The sequence below is a fragment of the Megascapheus bottae genome, chromosome 1 (assembly GCF_031878675.1).
Source record: "Megascapheus bottae isolate mThoBot1 chromosome 1, mThoBot2.hap1, whole genome shotgun sequence".
Lineage (NCBI taxonomy): Eukaryota > Metazoa > Chordata > Mammalia > Rodentia > Geomyidae > Megascapheus > Megascapheus bottae.
Genome location: NC_143509.1, coordinates 38,827,573 through 38,850,433, shown reverse-complemented (window position 1 = coordinate 38,850,433; position 22,861 = coordinate 38,827,573). Strand labels below are relative to the sequence as shown.

General features: G+C 42.6%; 1 protein-coding gene across 3 annotated transcripts; it reads right to left on the bottom strand.

The window, feature by feature from the left end:
* Positions 1-9,432: 9,432 nt before the first annotated feature.
* On the bottom strand, positions 9,433-21,943 carry Znf639 (zinc finger protein 639). Of its 3 annotated transcripts, none has more exons than XM_090342452.1 (5): positions 21,804-21,943; positions 15,346-15,414; positions 13,857-13,967; positions 10,992-11,126; positions 9,433-10,636 (listed from the first exon to the last, which is right to left on the bottom strand). In XM_090342452.1, the coding sequence occupies exons 2-5, from the start codon at positions 15,401-15,403 to the stop codon at positions 9,486-9,488; spliced, it is 1,455 nt and encodes a 484-aa protein (XP_090198578.1). In that variant the 5' UTR covers positions 15,404-15,414; positions 21,804-21,943; the 3' UTR covers positions 9,433-9,485. The 3 variants fall into 3 exon arrangements, with proteins under 3 accessions (XP_090198578.1, XP_090198579.1, XP_090198580.1); XM_090342453.1 differs by lacking the exon at positions 21,804-21,943 and adding an exon at positions 21,248-21,405; XM_090342454.1 differs by lacking the exon at positions 21,804-21,943 and adding an exon at positions 21,191-21,208.
* Positions 21,944-22,861: the final 918 nt, after the last annotated feature.

The following is a 22,861-nucleotide window of genomic DNA, read 5'->3' as shown; positions in this document are numbered from 1 at the left end:
TGAGAGACAACATAGTACATTAAGGACAACAATCATTCATTATATGGCTTTTGTTTCAATGCCTAACTACCTCTTAAGGACTATCTTCATCTCAGTATTATGAGAGGTATCATTTCAACATAAGAATTTTAGAGGGATCTGGGAGTGGTGGCTCATGCCTATAAACCTCAGGAGGCTGAGATCTGAGGATCAAGGTTCAAAGCCAGCCCACGCACAAAAGGACCTGAGACTTTTATCTCCAATTAACCTCTAGAAACCAGAAGTAGGGCTTGGCTCAAGGGTAGGGTGGTAGCCTTGAGTGAAGAGCTCAGGGACAGTGCCCAGGCCGAGTACAAGCCCTATGACCCCCCCCCCACAAAAAAATTAGAGGGAATCCACTGCAACTCATACTGTTAGTGGAAAAAAACTGCATTAAAAAAAAGTTTCTGAAAATCCAAATAGGATGAAGAAGAGTTGCAAAGATGATTAAAAAAAATCATCCATAGACTATAGTTAGAATCTCAGCACCAATGACTCATGTCCACAATCCTAGCTACCCAGGAGGCCAACACCTGAAAGTCATGATTTCCAAGTCAGCCCAGGTGGGAAATTCTGTGAGACTTACCTCCAATTAACCACTAGAAAACTGGAAGTGGTGCTAGATTTCTAGTCTTCCATGAAAAGTGAAAAGTGAAAGAAGAGTGCCCAGGTCCTCAGTTCAAGCTCCAATCCTGGCACACACACACACAAAACATTTCCCTTAACTTATTTAATGTCTCCTTTTCTGTGGTAGGGTGGAAGAAAAGAAAAAAGCTGGAAGTAGTGCTTTGGAACGTGTAGTAACAGAGTAGTGGAGCACTAGTACTGAGCAAAGAAGTTAAGCAACAGTGCCCCAGGACTATACATACACAAGAGTTTATGTAATACAATTTTCTATTTGGCAAGGTGAGAATTACTTGTCACAGATTTGTTTTGGTTCAGATAGTTACCAGTTTAGCATCAAGTTTAATAGGGAGAATGAATGAAATAAGGAAGTGACTGTTTCAATTTGGAAAACCCTTTTTATTTTTGGTCAGTTGTGGGGCTTGAACTCTGGGCTTGGGCACTGTCCCTGAATTCTTGAGCTCAAGGCTACCACCCTATCCTTGGAGCCACAGCACCACTTCCAGTTTTCTAGTGGTTAATTGGAGATAAGAGTCTCACAGACTTTAGTGCCAGGGCTGGCTTTGAACCACCATCCTCAGATCTCAGCTTCCTGAGTAGCTAGGATTACAGGTGTGAGTCACAGGCACCCAGTGGGAAAAGTGTTAATACAATTGAAACAATAAGGGAAACCAGACCAATATATGCACATAACTTGAGCAAGCGGGCACAGTTTACCATGGTGTTTAAATAATTCAAGTCTGACATACTGTTAATTGTCCTCCTTAAAACTGAGGGGTGACAGCACAAGATGACATGAACTCAAGATGTATTGCAAACCGCTTTTCAAAAGGTTCTCCATTTTAATTAAGCATACATTAGTTTTACAGTTGTGACATTTCCACATACAATATATCCCAAGCAACTTCACTACCTCTACCATTTTCTCTCTTTCTGTTTCTTCCCCCTTCTTCAGCTTCAACAGGTTTCACTATTCTTTCTTCATAAGTAAATTATTTTATATTTATATTCATTTACCCCCACTTCCCACCTTGCTAAGTCAATTCTGTCTTGCTGGTACTATCACATTCAACAGGTCTGCTGTATTTTTCTGTTGTTCGTATTTTTTGGTATGTATTAATTGCACCAAGGTTGTTCACTATGGCACATATATAATCTATGTCTTATATACACACATATATTTTTCTTGGAATAACCCTCTATTGCTTTCTCTCATCTCCCTATTACTAAAGAACTTTACTTAAAATTTCATACAACAGCTTCATATGTAGTTTCATTATATTTCCTTCTTTCCTTTTCTTCATCCTCCATAATTAGATCATGTTTTCTCCCTCTTCCACATCCTCTACTTCCCCTAGTCGTCTCCCTTACATGCTCATATACATATCCATGGATATGTATGTCTTTTAGGTCTAGCTTCCACATATAAAAGAAAAAACATCTTATTCTTGTGTGGACTGGAGTTTATGGTGTTTGTGTTGTTTTTCAGCTTTGTTGCTTACAGCTGGCCTGCTACTACTGGAACCTCACAGAACAAAATGTTATTTCCTCCTCCTCCTCCTCCTCCTCCTCTTCCTCCTCCTCTTCCTCCTCCTCCTCCTCCTCCTCCTTCTCCTCCTCCTCCTCCTTCTTTGGCTTGAATTCAGGGATGGGGCAATGTCCTTGGGGTTTTCTTTCTTTTTGTCCAGTTCTTGGCTTTAGCTCAGGGCCTGAGCACTGACCTTGGACTTTCTCAAGTCTAGAGCTCTACCACTTGAGCCTCAGCACCACTTCTAGCCTTTTCTATGTATGTGGTACTGAAGAATCGAACCTGGGTCTTTGTGCATGCTAGGCAAGCATGCTACCACTAGGCCAAACTTCTGGCCCCCTTGGGCTTTTCTTAAGGCTGGGCTCTACCACTTGAGCCACAGAACCACTTCTGGCTTTTTTTTCTGTGTATGTGGTACCAAGGAATTAAACCCAAGGTTTTGTGAATGCTAGGCAAGCACTCTACCATTAGGCCATGTTTCTGGCCCCAAAATGCTATTTTCTAGATCTTAGCTCCTTGAGTAGCTATAATCAAAGGCATGAGCCAGTAGCATCTTGGCTGATAATATGGCTTTTTGATCTTGGCTTCTCTTGTGCAAGATGATATTCTCTAATCACATTCATTTTTCTATAAATAACATAATTTCATTTTTCCTTATGGCTCTGTACTGTTTAATGGTATGTTTATACCACTTCTTCTTTGATCATTCTTCTGTGGTTGGGTACCCTCAGAGGGCTTTTTACTGATGCTGATGTGCATGAAGTAGGGTCAGCCTGCTGGAGGAGTCTTATATGCTTCCTACTGCCTCATCCAGTGTGGAGTAAAAGTGCTTTCCATAAGCCTGTTTTCGTTGTTGGTGGTGGTGGTGGGTGGTGGTGATGTGTTTGCATCTGTTTTTTTTTTTTTTACATTTAGGAGTAATAAATACTTTAGGTAATAGGAAGTTGCAGAAATGGAGAGAGGAAGGGTGAACAAAGGTGGTCCTGGTACTCAGTATATACTATTTGGAAAATGAACTGTGCATCTTGTGCACAGCGATGGGAGGGAAAAACTGGAGGCAAACATAAGGAGTGACATTATATAAAAATAAATCTCATTTCCTCACTTATGAAATAACTCCTCTGTATAACACCTTAATGATAAAAATTAAAGCTGGGTGCAGTGGCTCACGCCTGTAATCCTAGCTACTCAGGAGGCTGAGATCTGAGGATCAAGGTTCAAAGCCAGCCCAGGCACTAAAGACCCACGAGAGACTCTTATCTCCAATTAAGCAATAGAAAATGGGAAGTGGGGCTGTTGTTCCAGGGGTAGGGCAGTAGCCTTGAGCTGAAGAGCTTAGGGACAGTGCCCAGGCCCAGTGTTCAAGCCTTATGACCCCCTCCCTAGACACAAATTAAATTATAGCCAGGGGCTGGTGGCTCACACCTATAATCCTAGCTACTCAGGAGTTTGAAATCTGAGGATTGCCGTTCAAAGCTAGCCCAGGCAGAAAAGTCCCTGGAAGACTCTTAACTCCAATTAACCACTCAAAGACTGGAAGTGGTACTCTTAAGTGGTAGAGCACTAGTCTTGAACACGATAAGGCTAAGAGACAGTGTCCGTGCCCTATGACCAACAAAAAATAAAAAGTAAAAAAAAAAATGGCAAAGTCAGTGATATCAATAACCCTTCTGAAATTCTACAACAGGAGCAGGAATTGGTTCTTATGGTAGCCAAGTGATGAGCTTGATTAAACCAGTGCAATTATGGTGGCCCAGCCAGTCATCAACTGAGTGGTGTCACTATGGTGATAAAGCAGCATGAATGTAAATAGTCAAGTTTTACAGGAAAACTCCAGTGATTTTCAATCAAATATTGCCAAGGAGTGCTAAGCAACAGCTACTACAGTGCTGGAAGCTGAGCATCATGGGCATGAATGGAAGAAAGGGATGTCTACCATGTCCAGTATGAGTGCTAGATGGAGAATGCAATCAATCTTCAGCTTTGACTCTTCTCAAGTGTTTTTTCTTTTTTTAACCAGTCATGGGGCTTGAACTCAGGGCTTGGGCACTGTCCTTGGGCTTTCTCAAGGCTACTGCTCTGTCACTTGAGCCACAGAGCCACTTTCGGCTTTTTTTGTGTGTGTGTGGTAACAAGGAGCTTTGTGCATGTTAGGTGAGCACTCTACTGCTAGGCTCCACTCTCTGCCCCGTTTTTACATTTTTTAAAAAAGAAAAGCAACAAACTTCAGTTTAACAGGTTTTGCAGTCCAGTCTTATGATTTGTATTTACTCTGTACATGGAAATGGGCTATTATAAAGATCTGAGGTTCAGGAGTTCGTGCGTGCGCGCGCGCGCGCGCGTGTGTGTGTGTGTGTGTGTGTGTGTGTGTGTGTGTGTGTGTGTGTGTGTGTATTTTCCTGCCTGAGCTGGCTTTGAACTTTTTTTTTTTTTTGCCAGACCTGGGGCTTGAACTCAAGGCATGAGCACTGTCCTTGGGCTTTCTCAAGGCTAGTGTTCTACCATTAGAGCCATAACACTACTTCCAGTTTTTTTTTTCTTTTTCTATGTATGTGGTACTGAGGAATCGAACCCAGGTCTTTGTGCATGTTAGGCAAGCATTCTACCACTAGGCCAAACTCCCCGCCCCTGAACTTGACTCATATCCTAGCCTCCTGTTAGCTAAGATTACATTTATGAGTTACTAGTGTCCAGTCACCTAGGATGTAATAGCAATTATTATCAGCTTTTCTCAAATTAGTCATATTGTAGGATGTACTTAAACAGTAAGGGCCTTTAAAGCAGTTAAATTATGTTAAATGTTACTTTTTTGTGTGCCAGTCCTGGGGCTTGAATTCAGTGCCTGGGCACTGTCCCTAAGCTTCTTTTGCTCAAGACTAGAATGTACCACTGGAGACACAATACCACATCAAGTTTTTTCTGTTTATGTGGTACTAAGGAGCTAAACCCAGGGCTTTATTCATGTTAGGTAAGCACTCTATCGCTAAGCCACATTCCTAGCCCTTAAATGTTGCTCTTTTTCCACATTACCTTGAACATGTTGCATGTACATTGAAAGACATGTTTTTTGGTAAAACTCAATAAAGAGAAAGCTGTGTCTGCATTTGAAAAGTGAAACATTTGCAAAAACCATGAAAACAAAAACAGGTGTATTCTATATGGCAGCAGTGCAAAATTCTTACCCTGTAGGATCATTCTCCTCCGCCCCCCCAGACCTGGGGCTTGAACTCAGGGCCTTGGCACTATCTTTGAGCTTTCTCAAGTCTAGAGCTCTACCACTTGAGCCATAGCACCACTTCCAGCATTTTCTCTGTATGTGGTACTGGTGAATCAAACCCAGGGCTTCGTGCATGCTGAGCAAGCACTCTACCACTAGGCCAAGCTTCTGGCCCCCTGTAGGATCAGTCTTAATCAGTTTCCTGTGGACAAAGGGGGGAGAGAGGAGGCAGGGAGGGAGGGAAAGAGAGCATTGCTGGGAGAAATGCAGTTCCTTGGGCTTCTTGTTGAATTAAATTGAAATAGCTCAAGGCTATTTATTTTCTTGTATTATATGGCCTTTGCAGTAAAATGTTCACTAATGGAATTTTCATTTAACTTGTCTACAACAGGGAAAAATGGAATCTAACTGCTTGTAAAACTTGTCATCTGATATAATTTTTCTGAAATGCCTATCTGCCCAGTCTTCTGAAATATGTTTGACGGGATAGCAGAACTAATGATGGGTCATCAATATTTCCTGGTCACTAAGTAGTTGTGAAAATCCTATTGACCAGCAATGTACATAGGCTTTCCCATCATGTCACACAGATTTCACAAGAGCAACAGGTCTGCTCCCACCTCAGATTCATGGAGCCCTCACACACAGACAACAGTTGATGCAGAAACTTTATGGCCATCATACAGTGGAGTTGGGAGAAAAGTTGCGCTGTCTCTACTGTGGATTTCATCCTGGGGTGTTATTTTCTTGTGGTTCTCCGGCCAGTAGTAGTCTGTGTCTCCCTCCTCCTTAATTATTGTGCCAGTACTGAGGCTTGAACTCAGGGCCTGGAAGCTGTCTCTTAGCTTTTTGCTCAAGGCCAGCAGTCTACCACTTGAGCCACATCTCCATTTTCTGGCTTTTTGCTGGTTAACTGGATATAAGCGCCTTATGGACTTTTTCTAGCTGCCTTCCAATAGCAATTCTCAGGTCTCAGGCTCTGGAGTAGCTAGGATTAAAGGCTAGTGCCTGTCCCCTCTTCTTTCTTGAGATGTTTTGCCTGGCTTTCTTACTTACCTTCCTTCTCTAATGCGGCAGCAGTTGAAAAGACCTGGTAGAAGGTGGAGGGCATAGTATGGCCTAGGGGCCTCAGATGCCAAGGCTGTCATAAAGGGTACACATGCCTTGGGCTGGTAGTCCAGGAAAGCAGAATGGCTTAAAGTTGCCTTGGAGAATGTAGCTCTCTAGAGGCTGCTCTTTTTGACCAAGCCAACATTCAGCGGCTTCCTCCTATATCTTTCCCCATAGGCTCTTCTAGTGTTATGTAAATCATAAATTCAGTGCCATTAAAAAGTGATACCTGGGCTGGGAAGGTGGCTTAGTGGTAGTGTGCTTGCCTAGCATGCATGGAGCCCTGGTTTCAATACCTCAGTACCACATAAACAGAAAAAGCCAGAAGTGGTGCAGTGGCCCAAGTGGTAGAGTGCTAGCCTTGAGCAAAAGCTCAGGGACAGTGCCCAGGACCTGAGTTCAAGCACTAGGACTGGTAAAAAAAAAAAAAAAAAAAAAGTAAAGTAATACCTGCAGCATCAGAAGTTGGATTAAACATTTGAAATGTAATAAGAAAAGGAATAAGAGAAAGTGATGGAAGTGGTACCTGACGAATATATTGCATATGGGGATGAAATTCTCCTTTGAAGAGCTAATGTATACTGATAAAAATTTGTAAATGAAAGAAGCTTAGCAGTTAAAAAAGAAACAAAAACAAATTTCAGGTTATGTCACAGGGCTAGAGTATGCCCAAATGGTAGAATATTTGCTCAACAAGTATGAAGTGTTTAGTTTGAACCTCAATAAAAAAATAAAAAGTAGCTGGATGTGTTACCAAACACTTATAATCCTGGCATTAAGGAGGGTGAGGTGGAAGGATTTGATTGGAGACCATTTCAGTCTACATAAAATCCCTCCTTCCTTGCCAGGCATTTGTGGCTCACACCTGTAATCCTAGCTACTCAGGAGGCTGAGATCTGAGGATCAAGGTACAAAGCCAGCCCGGGCACAAAAGTACCTGAGACTCTTACTCCAATTAATCTCTAGAAAACTGTTAGTGGTGCTGTGGATCAAAATGGTAGAGCACTAGCTTTTGAGATGAAGAGCTCAGGGATAGCACCCAGGTCTAGAGTTCAAGTCCTACAACTGAGAAAACAAAACACAACAAAGCAAAAAAAAATCCTGACTCAAAAATTAATCCATAATAAAAGTTTCAAAGGAGTGTTTTGTTTTTTTTGTGTGGGTCATGGCGCTGTCCCTGAGCTCTTTAACTCAAGGTTACCACCCGCCTATACCCCTGGGCCTGGGTATTGTCCCTGAGCTCTTCAGCTCAAGACTACCACCCTATCCCGAGCCAAGCCCCACTTCCCATTTTCCAGAGTTAACTGCAGATAAGAGTCATAGGTTCTTTGTGCCCGGGGTGGCTTTCAACCTTCATCCTCAGATCTCAGCCTCCAGAGTAGCTAGGATTATAGGCATGAGCCACTGAGTGCAAAGGACCTCTTTTGCTCAAGGATAGCATTAACTCTTGAGCCACAGCTCCACTGCTAGCTTTTTCATGATTAATTGAAGATAAGAGTCTAATGGACTTTCCTTCCTGGGCTGGCTTCAAAGTATGGTCCTCTGATTTCAGTCTCCCAAAGGGCTAGGATTACAGGTATGGATGATTGGTGTCTGGTTTTCCCCATGGTTCTTGAAGTGGTAAAAACATTGTTACAAATTGATGTTTTCAATTATGTGGATGGTAATTTTGTTAGCAGCAGTGTTTGTAAAATTTTAAGGTAATTAAATACAATATCTTCTTGATGCTATTTCAGAAGTCAATTACTGAAATGTGTTCTCAAATTTGTATTGAAGTCCTAATCCCAGTACCTTAGTATATGACCACTTCAAGACACCATCTTTATCAATTTCAAATAAGGTTGGATAATAAAAGATGTCTAGAATCCCCATAAAAAGAGGAATTTGGAAACAGAGACCACCATGTGCACATGAAAGCAACTATCTATAAGCCAAAGGACAGAGTTTAGGAAGAGATCCTTCACACCCCTTGGAAAGAATCATCTCTGCCAATACTTTGGGTTTGAACAACTTTTCATCTTCAGAAATGTTGTCACTAAATTTCTATTATTTATGCAACCAAGCTGGTAGTGAATAGACACAAGAATTAATATACTTTATCAGGCTAGCAAACGCTCATCTCCTAAATCTTAACACTTATTAATAATTCAGTGGGTTTCCCTAAATCAGTAAGGAATTTAATATCACTGATTTGGACTATGGATTCATAGTTCTTTAGGTGAAGGTGAAGCATGAGTTAAATGAAATGTCTACATTTGCTGTTTACCAGTCCTCCCCTCTTCCATATGCATTTTTTTGGCACTAGATTTAATAAACTTAGGGCCTCATTACTGCTCACTTAAGATATGCCTTCTGATTTTTGCTGATTTTAGGTGGTAAGAGTCTAGTATCTTTTCTACTTGGGCTAGCCTTAATTGTGTGATTCTCTGAATCTCAACTTCCTCGGTAGCTAAGATTTCAGGTTTGAAGCACTGATGCCTGGCTCCCCACAGAGAGATTAGAATAAAGATTTAAAGAAAAACAAACCACAAGGAAAACTACACTTCTTTAGATTACAAAGGGAAAAAAAAAAAAACAAAAGGAAGGCTTGATTTCTTATTAATGTGGGTATGAATGGAATTAAGTCTCTATATTGCAGTTTAGTTTTGGTAGTGCAATAATTTAATGACATCATACACAAAAATCTAAGCTGGAATTTTGAAAAAAGGAAAAGGTAATATCTTCTATGGTTAAGGAAGGAAAACAGTTATTTCTTCAGTACATTTGTTTCTCTTCAATTCATGAAAGTTGAGCACATGCGAAGAAATGGGGTAAGTCACAAAAAGGAAATACAACTATGAGTTACTGTGTAACTGAAAACACCACAATTACAAATTTAGCAAAGCCAAGAAAGAATTTATCTCTTAAACTGTGTTTAAAGTCATTCATCTTAACATTAAAAAATAAAAACCCCTCAAGTTTATTGTTTTAAACATGTAAAGTGAATAGTCAGGTTGTCTCATGGACTGGAAGGTGACTGATTAATTCTCTTTCATTTCCAAACCTCATCAAGCAGTCACTGCATTTATGAGGTAATTCAGCTGAATGCTTGAAATCTAGATGAATTTTAAGGTCTTCAATTTGTCCTGTGGAATATTCACAATATTGACATAAATAAATCCCTTCAGATAAATGTGAATTTAAATGCTTGCAATATTCTAGCATACTTGAAAATCCTTTGCCACAGTCATCGCAAACATGAGGATATATTTTAGTATGCTCAATAGCAACATGCCTGTTAACATTTGTATGAAGTCTACTTCGAAAACCACACACCTGACATACAAAGAAGTTTTTACATTTGTCAAAGGTAATCTTGCTCAAAAGGCTGTACTGTCCATGCTCTCCATTGTTACACTTATCACTTAATTCTATTAATTTACATGCATGCTCATTTACCACATGGCTATGCAAGTCTTCTGGATCATTGGTTTCATGTTCACAGAACTGACACAAATACTGTTCATCACAGCTGTGTTCCTGGAAGTGTAGGTAGAGTTCACTGCTTGAGGAGAACTGTACATCACACTGCTCACACCAGTACAGGTGATCACTAAAATGGATATCTGCAATGTGCTGGCTGAGGTTCTCAAAAATCACAGTCTTATAGTCACAGTATTTACAAATGTAGGGATCCTCTTCATGTAGTTTGGCATGCTCAATCAGAAGCATGTTTGTAGAGAAACTTTCCTTGCATATTCGACATATATTTGAATCAGTACGCTTATGCTTTAGGATCATGTGCTGCTTCAAATCAGAAAAATATTTACTGTTGAATTCACAAAGTTCACATTTATAGAGACCACTGCTATTAGCTCTCAGTAAAGGCCATTTCTGCTGGGCAGTCACATTCAAAGCCTGGTTTTTGTCAATAATTTTACAGAGCTTTGCTGGTGGTTCTTCATCAGTTGGGTCTGGAAGGCTTTCAGAGGAATTGTTTTCTGTCTCTATGTCATAATCCTCAGATATTGCATGCACTTCTATAGCAACAGGAACCTCTTCAGCAGTATGAACTTCTACAGGATTCTCCTCTTGTGTTTGCTGGTGGAATGATTCAGGAGAGTCACATTCTTCATCACAAATTTCAATATCAGATTTTACTGAAAAATAAAACAAAATCCATTATGCTACTATGATTAAACAAAACCAACCACATACACTGCAAAAATAAGTTTATGGTATGTATGGATTTAATTTTTTTTTTTTTTTTGCCAGTCCTGGGCTTAAGCTCAGGGCCTGCCCTGTCCTTGGACTTTCTCAAGACTAGAGCTCTACCACTTGAACCTCAGCACTACTTCTGGCTTTTTTCTATACATGTGATACCGAGGAATCGAACCCGGGTCTTTGTGCATGCTAGGCAAACACTCTACCACTAGGCCAAATTCACAGCCTCTGACTACTTCCGGCCTATTTTAATTTTTTTCTATAACATTTGCCAATGCATTAGTTTCCTACCTGTAGGAAAGGCAGTGTGGTCTAGAATTCTAAGTATAGGCCCAGGAACCAGGTAGTTTTGAGTTCTGTTTCTGGCCTTGATTCCATCTGCAAATTTTGGCAAGTCATTTGATGTCTCAGTATCAGAATCATCATCTGTAAAAAAAGGATTTGAAAAAATATTATTTACATCAAAGGAACAGCATACTTATAAAATAAAGCTGTAATTTTGAATTCCAACAAAGAAGCCAAGAATTTAGATTTAGCCATAAAAAGATACTATGTATACTATATCCCAAAGAAACAGAAAATCTGCTCAAAGTTTTATGCTCTATTTGAACTACAAACTATGTGCCCTGGGGCTTAAGTACAGGGCCTGGGCACTGTCCTTGGGTCTTCTCAAGGCTAGCACTCTACACTTGAGCCACAGCACTACTTCCAGCTTTTTCTAAGCACGTATTAGCAAGGAACTGAACCCAGGGCTTCATGCTTGCTAGGCAAATACTCTACCACTAAGTCGCACTCCTGGCTGACAACTCTTACAACTGGTGAATTGACCTTGACAACCCTGGCTAAGATTTACCAAGGCTTTTCTTTTCTTCTTCTTTTTTTTGGGGGGTCGGGGAGTGGGGTGTGTCATGGGGCCTGAACTTGGCCTGGGCGCTGTCCTTGAGCTCTTCAGCTCAAGGCTCCTGCCCTAGCCTTGAGCCATGCCCCACTTCCTGTTTTCTAGAGGCTAATTGGAGGTAAGAGTCTCAGGTTCTTTTGTGCTTGGGCTGGCTTTGAACCTTGATCCTCAGATCTCAGCCTCCTGAGTAGCTAGGATTACAGGCATGAGCCACTGAGCCTGGCTTTTCTAAGGTTTTTCAATTGTAAAGTCACTTTTCTACTTACAGACGCTACCTTTGAAAGAAAAACACTAGATGTAGCCCACAATTCACGAGTGTAGAGAGATGTTCTATCTCCTTAAGGAAGAAATATCAAGACAAATAACTCTGAATTTTATACCGATATGCCTCCTCTCCCCAAATTAGGGGACAATGCCCAGGCCCAGGGGTAGGGTGGTAGCCTTGAGCTGAAGTGCCCAGGGACAGTGTCCAGGCCCAGAGTTTAAGTCTTACAACAGACCAAAAAAAAAAAATTTTTTTTTTTTGCCAGTCCTGGGGCTTAAACTCAGGGCCGGAGTCCGGTCCATGGGCTTTTTCCTCAAGGCTAGTACTCTACCACTTGAACCACAGCACCATCTTCAACTTTTCTATATATATGGTACCAAGGAATGGAAGCAGGTCTTTGTGTATGCTGGGGAAGCATTTTACCACTAGGCCAAATTCACAACCTCTGACTACATCTTTTTTTTTTTTTTTGCCAGTCCTGGAGCTTGGACTCAGGGCCTGGGTGCTCAGAGACTGTTCAAGGTTACTATTCTACTACTTGAGCCACAATGCCACTTCTGGCTTTTCCTGAGTTTATTGGAGATGCAGACTTTCTCTGACCTGGCTGGCTTTGAACAGTGATTCTCAGATCTCAGCCTCCTGAGTAGCATTATAGCTGGAAGCCCCTGGCACATAGCTTCTAACTACATTTTTTTTTGGGAGGGGGGGTCGTGGGGCTTGAATTCTGGCCTAGGTGCTGTCCCTGAGCAATTCAGCGCAAGGCTACAACCCTACCCCTTGAGCCACAGTGCCACTTCTGGTTTTCTGGTGGTTAATTGGAGATAAGTTTCATGGTCTTTAGTAACTGGGCTAGCTTTGAACTGTGATCCTCAGATCTCAGCCTCCTGAGTAGCTAGGCTTATAGGCATGAGCCACCGTACCCAGCTTCTAACTACACTTCTTAAATTATAAAATGATTCCTAATATTTTTTACAAAAAAATGTTCCCAACTCTGGGTCATCCCTGCTTTGCCACCAATTGCCTAGTCACCAAAAAGGATTTAGAAGTGTACGTTAAAAGGAAAATTATTATTATCATTATTTTTTTGCCAGTCCTGGGACTTCAACCCAGGGTCTGAGAACTGTCTTGGGCATTCCTCAAGGATAATGTTCTACCACTTGAGCCACAGCACCACTTCTGGCTTTTTATGTGTATGTGGTACTGAGGAATCGAACCTCGATCTTTGTGTATGCTAGTCAAGCACTCTACCACTAGGCCACACTCCAGGCCCAAATGGTATTTATTTATTTTCTTTCTCTCTTTCTTTCTTTCTTTCTTTCTTTCTTTCTTTCTTTCTTTCTTTCTTTCTTTCTTTCTTTCTTTTTTTTTTTTGCCAGTCCTGGGCTTGGGCTCAGGGCCTGAGCACTGTCCCTGGATTTTCTCAAGGCTAGGGCTCTACCACTTGAACCACAGCACCACTTCTGGCTTTTTGCTGCGTATGTGGTACTGAGGAATCGAATCCAGGTCTTTGTGCATGCTAGGCGAGCACTCTACCACTAGGCCAAACTCCCGGCCAAATGGTATTTTCCAAATACAAACAAAACTACTCTCCTTACATTATTATAAATTCAAAAGCTTGCCTCCTTTGAAACAATCAACAAATATTTCACTTTCAAAATCAGGAAAAAGTAAAATCATGGCAGTATTTTCCCCCTTTTGTATTTTTTTTTTTTGCCAGTCCTGGGCTTGAGCTCAGGGCCTGAGCACTGTCCTTGGACTTTCTCAAGGCTAGAGCTCTACCACTTGAGCCTCAGCACCACTTCCGGCTTTTTTCTATGTATGTGGTACCAAGGAATCGAACCCGGGTCTTCATGCATGCTAGCCAAGCACTTTAACCACTAGGCCAAACTCCCCTCCCCCCATTTTGTATTTTTTGCAGTGCCTTCAGCATATAACTATACCCCTAGGCCCTGTAAAAAGCTAAGGAAAAACATTTGGAAAATATAAGACATACCTTTGTTGTCAAAATACTTTAAATCTGGTTGTCTCATAGAGCAGACACTGTAACAATGATCAGAAAAAATTCCATTGAATCCATCTGTGATTCTGCTTACTCCAGAGGAATCTGAACATAAAACAGAATGAAAAGATTTTAAAATAGAATGAAAAATTTTTAATCATATAATCATTTAAAGACTTGTTAACATTAAATAATGTTTCTTTTACATAACACAATAGCACTTTTTAAAACCTTTTTCTTGGCAGCTCTGGGGTTTGAAATCGAGATCTTGGGCTTACTTGGCAAGTACTCTACTGTTTGAACCATATCTTTAGCCCTCCTTCCTTTCTCCTTCTAGTGCTGAGAATCAAACTATGAGCCTTGCACAAAGCAGACAAAGGTTTCACTACTGAGCTGAACTACATGCTCATTTCAAGCCTTCATGATTTAAATAAAAATATTTTCAAAATCTAAAGCTTTTATATTCAGGTCTCACCATGACATTTAGCTGTGTGTGTGTGTGTGCGCGCGCGGTGTGTGTGTGTGTACGTACATGCACATCCATGCTACTGTTAAGTCATGAATTCAGAGTGATGCACTCAAATTTGGCTTTTTCTGCTCAAGACTGGTACTATACAATTTAAACTTGAACTTAAACTTCTGGCTTTTTCTGATTAATTGGGCATAGAAGTCTAATGGACTTTTTTTGGCCCAGCTGGCTTCAAACCTCCACCCACAGATCTCAGTCTTTTACCAGCTAGTAGTCTCCTGAATAGTCTATAGGTTCACATTTAGCATTAAAAGAACTTGCTATAGACATGCTGTTTTGTTTTTTCTTTTCATGTTTTTAGTGGTTCTGGGGCTTGAACTCAGGGCTTGAGTGCTGCCTCTGAGCTTATTTTGCTCAAGGCTAGTCCTTTACCACTTGAGCCACAGCTCCATTTACAGCTCTTTTGTATTTAATGGAGCTAAGAGTCTTCAGTCATGGTTGGCTTCAAATCATGACCCTCAGAGCTCAGCCTCCTGAGTAACTAGAATTACAGATGTGAGCAACTAGTGCCTGCTCATGCTGTTTTTAGTGGCACCCAATAGCAAATTAGTTACTAGGAATTGTCAGGAAGGTATTCCATTTAGTATAAAAAAAAATACTACATAAGGGAAATGGTTTGGACCAATGAAGGCTCCTAATCATAGTCATTTTAAGTCTTTCCTGGAATGTACCCATAAGCAGCAGACTAGACTTAATTTCCTTGTATTTGAAGAATGTGAGCCTAGAATAAGGCAACAGGTATACTTGAGGCTGTCCAAAATATGTATAATGTGTATTATAGATGGAGTGGCCCCTGCTGCTAACACAGCAGAACCAACATCAATCAAAATGTAAGTTTAATTTAAAGAAGTATTCCCTTACCTAAAAACTGATCCATACATCAGTCTCATTTAATCACTTATGAGAAAATGGGCCATGACCTAACCTCAAAAATATTTTTAATTATACACTAACCTGAATAACGTGAAGGGTGTAAAGTCTTCCTTTTTCTTTTTTTAGGATACTCATTCATATCTTTTCAACCTAAAAAATGAAAACATTTAATAAATATGGAGCAAATAAGTATATTATTACAAGTCTTTGAGGTATTTATTGGCAATAAGTAATTTGTGTGTAACATATGGAAAATAAACCTTATAAAAGAAATGCTATATTATATAAAGCCCTTGTTTATATTTTAGACTACTCTTCTAAGCAAACTGAAAGAAGGGGCACAGATTTGTTTTTATTTTTTTTTGGTTGTGGGGTCTGGTTCAGGGCCTGGGCATTCTCTCAAAGTTGTTATATATATACCCAGCCATTATGCCACATTTCCTAGAATTGAGAATATTTTTAAGCAGATTTCATATCAAAGGTAGATATATGTCTTTAAAAATATACTGTCGGGGGCCGGAGTTTGGCCTAGCGGTAGAGTGCTTGCCTAACATGCATGAAGACCCAGGTTCAATTCCTCAGTACCACATACATAGAAAAAAACCGGATGTGGTGCTGTGGCTCAAGTGGTAAAAACTCTAGCCTTGAGAAAGCCCAAGGACAGTGCTCACGCCCTGAGTTCAAGCCCCAGGGCTGGCAAAAAAAAAAAAAAATATATATATATAAATAAAAATACATTGTCATAAAACTGCATGAGCCCCATCACTTTAAAAAATTATGCAGCATATAGAATATGAAACCAGAAAAAAGGAAAATATTCTTTTTTAATTTATGAGGTCATATTCAATATTCTACTGAGAACAGAATAGTTTATTTATTTTTTGGCCAGTCCTGGGGCTTGAACTCAGGGCCTGGGCACTGTTACTGAGCTTTTTTTTTTGTTGTTCAAGGCTGGCACTCTACCACTTTTTCACAGTTCTACTTTAAGTGTTTTGTTTATGTGGCACTGAGGAATCGAACCCAGGGCTTCATGCATGCTGGGCAAGCCTTCTAGCACTAAGCCACATTCCCAGCTCCCAAAAGAGGTTTTTTTTTTTTTTTTTGGGGGGGGGGGGTTATGGGGCTTGCACTCTGGGCTTGGGCATTGTCCCTGAGCTCTTCAACTCAAGGCTGCGGCTGGCCCTACCCTTAAGCCAGAGCCCCACTTCCCATTTTTTAGAGATTAATTGGAGATAAGTCTCCGAGCTTTGTAGTGCCTGGCAATCCTCAGATCTCAGCCTCCAGAGTAGTTAGGATTACAGGCATAAGCCACCATACCAGGCTCCAAAACATGTTTTGACAAACCACTCACATTCTTAAGAACTGCTATAAAAATCAACTTGTTTCACTTGTTTCCACTAACTGTGTATAATTCTAAATACTTCAGTGGGGAAAAATGAAGAACAAGGAAGTTCTACAGATGGTAACAAAACGACTATATGGAAAACATAAGAGAAGTTAACATAAGCAAACATGTGACTTATTTCTAAGATATAAGAATGAAAATACTACATTTTTAATTAATTGGAAAGGTATTTAGAATTACTTCACATATAATTTTGGGGGGGGGGGTGGTCGTGGGGCTTGAACCCTGGGCCTGGGTACTGTCCCGGAGCAATTCAGCTCAAGGCTATCACCCTACCTCTGGGCCTGGGTGTTGTCCCTGGGCTCTTCAGCTCTAGGCTACCCTACTGACTTACTCCTTGAGTCCCACTTCCAGTTTTTTAGTGGTTAACTGGAGATAAGAGTCCCATAGTTGGGCCCGGGAGTTTGGCCTAGCGGTTAAAGTGCTTGCCTAGCATGCACAAGGACCCGGGTTCGATTCCTCGGTATCCCACATACACAACCAAGCCGGAAGTGGCAGAGACGAGACACAACCAAGCCGGAAGTGGCAGAGACGAGACTGCAACAAGCGACAGAGAGCGAAAGCAAGCAAGCGGAGCCCAACCGAGTGGTGGCCGGAGCGAGCGGGGCCGGAGCGAGCAGCGGGGGCCAGGAGCGTGGGGGAGCGAGCCGAGCCAGAGCCAGCGAGGCCGGAGCTAGCAGGGCCAGAGCGAGCGGGGCCGGAGCGAGCAGGGCCAGAGCGAGCTGGGCCAGGAGCGTGAGGGAGCGAGCCTGACCTGAGCGAGGGGGGGGGGGGGGGCCGGAGCGAGCGGGGCGGGGCCAGAAAGAGAAGGGGGCCAAAAAAAAAAAAAGGCAAAACAAAGACCCTAGATTAAAAAAAAAAAAAGAGTCCCATAGTTTTCAGTGCCTGGGCTTTAGAATTCTCAAATCTCAGCCTCCTGAGGAGTTAGGATTACAGGCATGAGATACTGGGCCTGGCTTTCCAGGTATAATTTTTTATTCTTTACATTAAAAGTTGCATATATTGATATATGATTATTTGTAAGTATTTTATATTTCTTTGAAATGAACTTCTCTACAGTAGTAGCTACACTAACACTAAAATGAAATATAAATATGCATTAGCTTGTTTGGCAAAGGAAACAAAGCAAACATAACAAAAGTAAACACTGAATCAGAGCCATGAAACAATTATACTTTGTATGGATTAAAAGAACATTTCATTGGGGCTGGGAGCAGAGCCTAGTGGTAGAGTGCTCACCTGCCCAACTGGAAGGAAAAAAAACACATTTATTTTCTTTTACTACTACTATTATTATTGTTATTTTACCAGTCCTAGAGCTTGAACTCAAGGCCTGAGCACTGTCCTTAGACTTTTTCAAGGCTAGAGCTTTATCACTTGAGCCATACATTTCTGGCCTTTTCTATATATGTGGTACCAAGGAATCCAATCTGGGTCTTTGTGCATGTTATGCAAGCACTCTACCACTAGGTCAACATTTTATTGAGCACCAATTATACACTCGAATGTATCTTATTTAATCTTGTGTAATGAAAAAAGTCCAGAAAATACTTCTCAAAATCATTTTTACACCACGTTTACTTACTAGCAAACTAAAGCATATAAAGAGAAGTTAAACCTGGAATGAGATGTAGCTAATTTTTTTTTGTCATCGGCCAGGGGACTTGAACTCTGGGCTAGGGTGCTGTCCCTGAGCTCTTTAGCTCAAGGCTAGCACTCTATTATTAGAGCCACAGAGCAACTTCTGGTTTTCTGATGGTCAATTGGAGATTAAAGTCTCATTGACTTTGGTGCCTGGGCTAGCTTTGAACCGTGATCCTCAGATCTCGGCCTCTTAAGTAGCCAGGATTACAGGCTTGAGCCACTGGTGCCAGACCTAACCAATTTTTAAAACCAATGTTTTCTTTTTCTTTTCTTTCTTTCTCTCTTGCCTGTACTAGGACTTGAAGGCTTGGGTGCTGTCCCTGAGTCTTTTTTGCTCAAGGTCAGCACTCTACCACCTGAGTTACAGGGCTTTTTCTGAGTAACTCGTTGGAGGTGAGTCTCTCCTGCTAAGAAGGTAGCTTAGTCGTAGAGGACTTGCTCTGCAAGCATGAAGCCCTGGGTTCCATTCCTCAGTACCACATAAACAGAAAAGGCCAGATGTGGTGCTGTGGCTCAAGTGGCAGAATTCCTGCCTTGGGTAAAAGAAGCTTAGGGATAGTGCCTCCCAGACCTTGAGTGCAAGTCCCAGGATTAGGAGGAAAAAAAATTCTCACGGATTTTTCTGCCTAGGCTGGCTTCAAACCATGATCCTCAGATCTCAGCCTCCTGAGTAGCTAGGATTGCAGACATGTGCCACTAGCAACTGGCTTAAAGACCATTTCTTCAATTCTATCAATTTTGGTAACAATAATGTAACTGATCCAAATTCAAGATGACCATTGTCAGAATCTTCCATCTCAGAGCAACAGTGGGCAAAAAGGGCATGTTAGATACAGAAAAGCAGTTTTATATGCTTCTTTTCCTATCACAAAGGTGGTTTTCTCATTTTTAGAGCTTGAGGCACACACAATACATCTGCTAGTTAGTTAAATCCTTGGTCTATCAGCACCACCCATGGTTTCACAAAACAGTATTTTCTTAAGAATTCTTTGAGATATTCAGAATGGCTTATTGTTATCGCTTTCACTGATAAGAAAACTGAAAATCAAGTCAACTAAGTTGTAGAACCAGTAGAAAAACATTTGCCTCTGATTCTCAGGCACTGAATAACTAGCTATACATAAATATTTATTACTAAGTAATGCCACCAGCTTTGTTTTCAGTTCTTAGCCACCAAAGAGGGGATGGCAATTGTAAAACAAAGACACATGCACACACCATAAACCAAACACATCCTGACAACTACTAAATTTATTTAAAATGCTTCATCCAAGAACATAAAAACATTCTTTAAGTTACCATTCTAATTCAGGCCATTTAAGTGAGTGAGTGTGTGTGTGTGTGTGTGTGTGTGTGTGTGTGTGCGCGCATACTAAAGAAACTGCCAGCTGAAACTGTTACAAGATAGTCTTCATTATTTCAGTGTATGTTCGGAGCTGAGTGCAGGGTCAGGCTGACCCAGGAATCTGCACCACTGAGTAAGATAACCACACAAAGAAATGAACTGTTGTATGACACCATGCCTATGAACTTTGAGCTATATGGTCGGTATTGTGGATCACTTTCTGCTGAGACTTGATTACCATTGGGTATGAATGTGTTATTTCTTTATCACTCTCTGCTGAGACCTATAGTGAGAGTAAACACGTGGATCTCCCCCACCCTGCCCACCTTTGTGTTGATAGGCTCCTGCACCCTATATTAGCTGAGTGTACTTCCTCAATAAACTAGTTCCTGCCTTGATGGGTCTTCCTGACCCAACTGATTGTCCTCCTGCGAGAGAGGGCTGGGTGCGGGCGGTCAGTCGGCCCTCTCCTTTCTAGGCTCGTCCTGGTTGGGGCGTGTTCTCTCTATCCCTCCTGCAGGTCGGGAGGGACCGAGGACTAAAAACCCCACAAGGGTATATATATTTCAAGTTGTATATAACTTGAATAATAAAGTAAAGAAAGGGAACCTGGCACAGTATCAAAGTTAATGTTGTATGCTGGCCTGGATTCAGACTAAGTGAAGGAGAGCAGAATCACCTTGATTAGGAATGGGAAGAGTATGACTCCTTCTTAATGCTAAATAAAATCCAGAAGCTGAATGGAACTCCTTTTATAGGTGCAATATGTTCATTACGAAACTTACTAATCATCCTAATCCAAGTAAACATTTTTAGGAGCTTTTTGTATGCAAAATCGCCTTAATGAAGAAATCTACCTTGACATATAAACATTTGCTCTTATTTGAACCATAGGCAACTTACCACCCTCTCTCCCCTACTTAAATATGACCTGCACACAATGTGTCGCTATAAGACACATTACGATCTTTTAACCACGTAAAATTGTTCACTCAGCAAACAAAACCACTGCTAATACTTTAGTGCACACTTTTTCCTCTTGCTGAGGTATGTATTCGTCTCACATTTACAAAATATGTGATCATGCCATATGAAACATTACTTTTCTAAATGGAACCTCTCAGTATCCTGTTACCGGTTATTTTAACCATCAAAAATATCGTTGTACAAAACACAATGCACCTAATAGGCAGCACTTTTTGGAAATCAGAGACCAACGTTATTCTTAAAGGCTTTTCATACGATGTAAAAGTAGTTTCTTATATATATTATTGTAATTAATAGAAAGGTTACATTATATTCACCAAGTAGAAGGTGCATTATTTCACATACATTGATACCCTTTCTCTTGTCCTGGTCCCCATTTCCCTCCCCTCACCCCCTCCCTCATCTTGTTTTCCTCCCTTCCCTATCTGAGAAAGTAGTTTCTTTTTAATTGGTATAAGACGTCTCTATACAATAAAAAGCTATTTTTTTTAGTTAGAAAAGGCTCTACTTTCCTTTTCCAATTCACAATAAACGTATTTTCCCACCTCTTAAAAGAACTATATAGCACACAGTGTTTCAGTCGAGCGTGCACTAGAGCTCACCACATGTCTGCCTTAGCCTGAGTCTTCGCTACGGCACTTGACCAGTAAGTACTAGAGTAGCCATTGGCGCGGCTGCGCACGACTCCGGGACGAGCTGCAGCGACTTCCTCCGGACGGCGACCCCGGCGGCCCGCAAAACCAGGCGGAAGGGCGGGGTCAGCGCGCAGACCGCGGCCGGGCGGGCCGCTCCGCAGGGTCCCGCTCGCCACCACCAGGTCGCTCCCGCGGCAGGGCCCTGGGGCCGCCCAGCGAACGGCTCACTCCAGTCCTACGTCCGCACCCGAGCAGAGGCCTGGGCCCAGGGCACTACCAGGAAAGAGGACAAAGTGTCCGGGCGTCCGCAGGAGACGGGCCGGCCTTTAGGACGGGGCAGGGAGCGCCACCGTGTGGTCAAATCCAGGTAGGATTTCAGTTTAAAGAAGCGGCAGGCCTGCGCTCCCCCCCCCCGCCCCCGCCTCCCCCAGCACTGCCCGCCCGCCCGCCCCGGCCGAAGGGCCCGCCCGCTCGCCTTCCCCGCTGCTGTACGGCACCCGGACCGCTCCTCCCGCACACTCACCTCCTCCGCACCACGGGCTCCGCCGGCCCAGGCGCAGCTCCCAGGTGGTGGCGGCGGCTTCCAGCGCTGAAGCGCAAGGGCCGTACGAGCCGCGCAGAGGCCAGCGACGTCGCTCCTGACCTCCCGGTTTCTTGGAGTATCCACCGGGTCGGTGCCTCGGCCTCCAGCGCTCCGCACACCAGCCTCGCAGAGCCGCAGGCGCAGGCTGCGGAGGCTGCGCTGGCCTCGCTGACGCCCTCATCCGCGCCTGCGCCTTGCACCTCCGAGCTCCACCGAGAGGGCGGGAGGGAGACGGCGTGGGGGTGGAGCAGGGGAGCGGGCTTTGGAGGCCAGAGCAGACCAGACCACATGTCTCGCCAGAGAGGCACCGCAGGCCTCCAGCTCCAGCGCGGCCCAGAGACTCGCGCCCCCTGCTGCTGGAGTCTCACCACTCATGCAGAGTATGGTGGGTGTTTCCACCCCAGCACGGCTTCAGGGCGGACCCTAAACTAGCTGTCCCCCCGGCTCCCAGTGTACGTGCTGCAATGCAAGGAGCTGTCTTGAGCAGGTGAAGGAATCCACTAATAGGCAGGCAATATGATGCAAAATACTTTATTGAGATCACACCATTGCAATATCTTAACCCTAACCTAACCTAATCCTAATCGGCCTATCCAGCACACCCGCTGGGCTCACCTCTCCCATGTCTTCTTAGTCCCGGGAGTAGAACAGGGCCTGCAGATCGCCAGGAACAGCCATTTGTCCTGCTACTGGGTGGGCTCCGGAGCTGCGTGTCTAGTCTCCGGCCTTGTAGGTCCTCTTGGGCAAGGCACAGCTTCTGCACGCCAAAGATCCTTGAACCGCAGTCTTGGTTAAGGCCAGCAGAAATGCCTCCTTTATTCTGGGTCCTTGGTTTATATTGATCCTTGGTCTGCCCTTTTCTGGCCCAAATTCCTCCCTGCCTGATTCTGATTGGTTTCACCTTGGTCCTTGCTTGGTCTGGATTGGTTATACCCTTTGGTCAGTGGTGCCCAGAGATATGCTGGTTGCTTGCTTTATTTTGCCCAGGTGTCTGGGCT